This window comes from Bison bison, unplaced genomic scaffold, assembly GCF_000754665.1.
Source record: "Bison bison bison isolate TAMUID 2011002044 unplaced genomic scaffold, Bison_UMD1.0 scf7180017864190, whole genome shotgun sequence".
NCBI classification, from domain to species: domain Eukaryota; kingdom Metazoa; phylum Chordata; class Mammalia; order Artiodactyla; family Bovidae; genus Bison; species Bison bison.
Window position 1 is genome coordinate 1,525,463 of NW_011494762.1, and position 2,121 is coordinate 1,527,583.

At 62.8% G+C, this 2,121-nt stretch overlaps 1 protein-coding gene across 1 annotated transcript in view; it reads right to left on the bottom strand.

The window, feature by feature from the left end:
- Positions 1 to 246: 246 nt before the first annotated feature.
- The window catches only part of DLX2 (distal-less homeobox 2), a 109,414-nt gene continuing 107,539 nt past the window's right edge, over positions 247 to 2,121 (bottom strand). Inside the window, exons 8-10 of the mRNA XM_010843848.1 lie at positions 1,856 to 2,114; positions 1,170 to 1,354; positions 247 to 657 (exon numbers count right to left, since the gene is read on the bottom strand). Of these exons, the coding sequence (XP_010842150.1) occupies positions 247 to 657; positions 1,170 to 1,354; positions 1,856 to 2,114 (855 nt within the window). The remainder of the gene's footprint in view (positions 658 to 1,169; positions 1,355 to 1,855; positions 2,115 to 2,121) is intronic.

Genomic DNA, 2,121 nt, shown 5'->3' on the forward strand with positions numbered 1-2,121 from the left:
GGCAAGGCCGCCGTGGCAGGGTTTCTCCAGCGGATGCCGGGTTTCTCCGAGAGGAGCCAGGCGCGCGAGAACACGCCTTCCAGTCCCCGAGGGTAGCAGGGCCTGGGGGCAGGCCATCTCGGGCCGCCACCTCCGCGAGTGGTGGGTGGCATCCTCGGGCCGGACGGAAGGACCCTCTGGCTCTGGGGACGAGCAGTGAGGATAACTGGTCTCTGCACTCTCAGTCTCTGGCGCGGTCTCCGGGGGTTAGAAGATCGTTCCAGCGCTCACCGGGGCGCCCCCGCCGCCACCGTGGTGGTGATGATGGTGGTGGTGTGGCTGCGGGGTTTGCGTCGGGTGCAGCAGCGGCGCGGCGGCCTGCAGGTGCGAAGCGGAGCCGGAGGCCTGGTGGTACCACGGGTAGTTGCCCAGGAACGCCGAGGCCGCGCTGCTTGGGCTGGACCCGGAGCTGCCCGCCCCGCTGCCGCCGCTGCCCGGGCCGCCGCCGCCGCCCCCCATTCGCTGCGGCGCGCCGAAGTCCCAGGAGGCCGGCGCCGAGGCCGGCGGCGAAGCACAAGGTGGCGAAGCGCTGGCCCCCGGGTGCTGCTCCGAAGGGATCTCACCGCTTTTCCACATCTTCTTGAACTTGGATCGGCGGTTCTGGAACCAGATTTTGACCTTTGTGGAAAAGGGACCTGAGCATTAGTGGAGGAAACTCGGCCTGGGATAGGGGAAGGGAGGAATCTTAGGAAGACCGCCGCTAAGGGGCGCGGGGTGGGAGTGGGGTGGATTGTCAGCCTGGGCAGGTAACCGGATCACGTGCCGCGGCCTTGGAGGCTGTGTCTGTTCCTAGGAGCGGTATTCTCAAAACAACAATAACAACAAACCGAGACAGCCGATGTGTGTGCACGGAGACTGATAGTGACCGCGGAGGGGGTCAAGAGGGCCAACTGTTGTACCCGCTTAATCAGCAGTGCGCAGAAGGACAACTTGGCACGCGATTTCTGCCCACACTGGCACTTCCCTTCCATCACATCACCTGGGGGATGTCAGCTTCGGGCGTAAAAGGTCCAAGGCGCGGCCTCGAAATTCTTAAAATTACTTAAGAAAAACATAGTCCTCAACCTGCCTGCTTCCCGGCCATCCCAGGCCAGTGCCCTCCTCATGCCTCCCAGGCCGTGAACCCTCACCTGAGTCTGGGTGAGGCCCAGAGACGCCGCCAGCTCAGCTCGCTCGGGAAGTGCCAGGTATTGAGTCTTTTGGAAACGCCGCTGAAGAGCCGCCAGCTGGAAACTGGAGTAGATGGTTCGAGGTTTCCGGACTTTCTTTGGCTTCCCGTTTACTATCCGGATTTCAGGCTCGAGGTCTTCCTTCTCTGCAATGAAATGGAATCGTGAGAAACATGCAACCGTGGGAGCCCAGGAGTGCCCGCCCGCAGGGAGGGTAAAGTGGAACTTTGCCTAAGCCGGGAGGCGGGCTATTGGAGACGCTGCTTTGAGCTCTGGCGCAACTTTGCAACGCTCCGACCCATGCCGCCAACGAACCCGGGAGCTGGCCCCTCCTGGGAAGGGGAAGACCGGCGCAAACCTTGGATAGAGGAGCAGCAGGTGGTAGGGAAATGAGGCTACCGTGAGGCATGCACCTCGGCTGACGAGGCCGCCTGGTGCCACCACCTGAGGTCCCACCTCCTGAGGGACGTATCCGGTGACCCTCGGCCGATTGAAGATTTAGGAGGGTAAAGGGCGCGAGGCGAGCAGGGAGCAAGCAATGTGAAAGGCCAGGGCTCCAGATAGATCCCGCCCCAAACATTTTTATCCGCCCCCACCCCCCAGTAACTAGACCGATTTGGCACCCGTGATGCCAACTTTAAGCATACCAGGTTCGTTGTTGGCCGGGGACGAACTGGTCCCGTAGGGCGCGTAAGAGGTGTAGGCGGCGGTGTAGCCCAGATCGTAGCCGCTCTTGGCTGAAAACGGGACGTTGTTGAGGCCGCTGGCGTGGTACTGGTAGGAACCCATGTGCGCGTAGGGCGAGCCGCCGCCGCCGCCGCCGCCACCACCCGCCGGGTGTTGTTGGTTGGTGTAGTAGCTGCTGTCGGTAGCTGTGGACACCGGGAGAGTGGGCGACTCCTGAGGCTTTTGG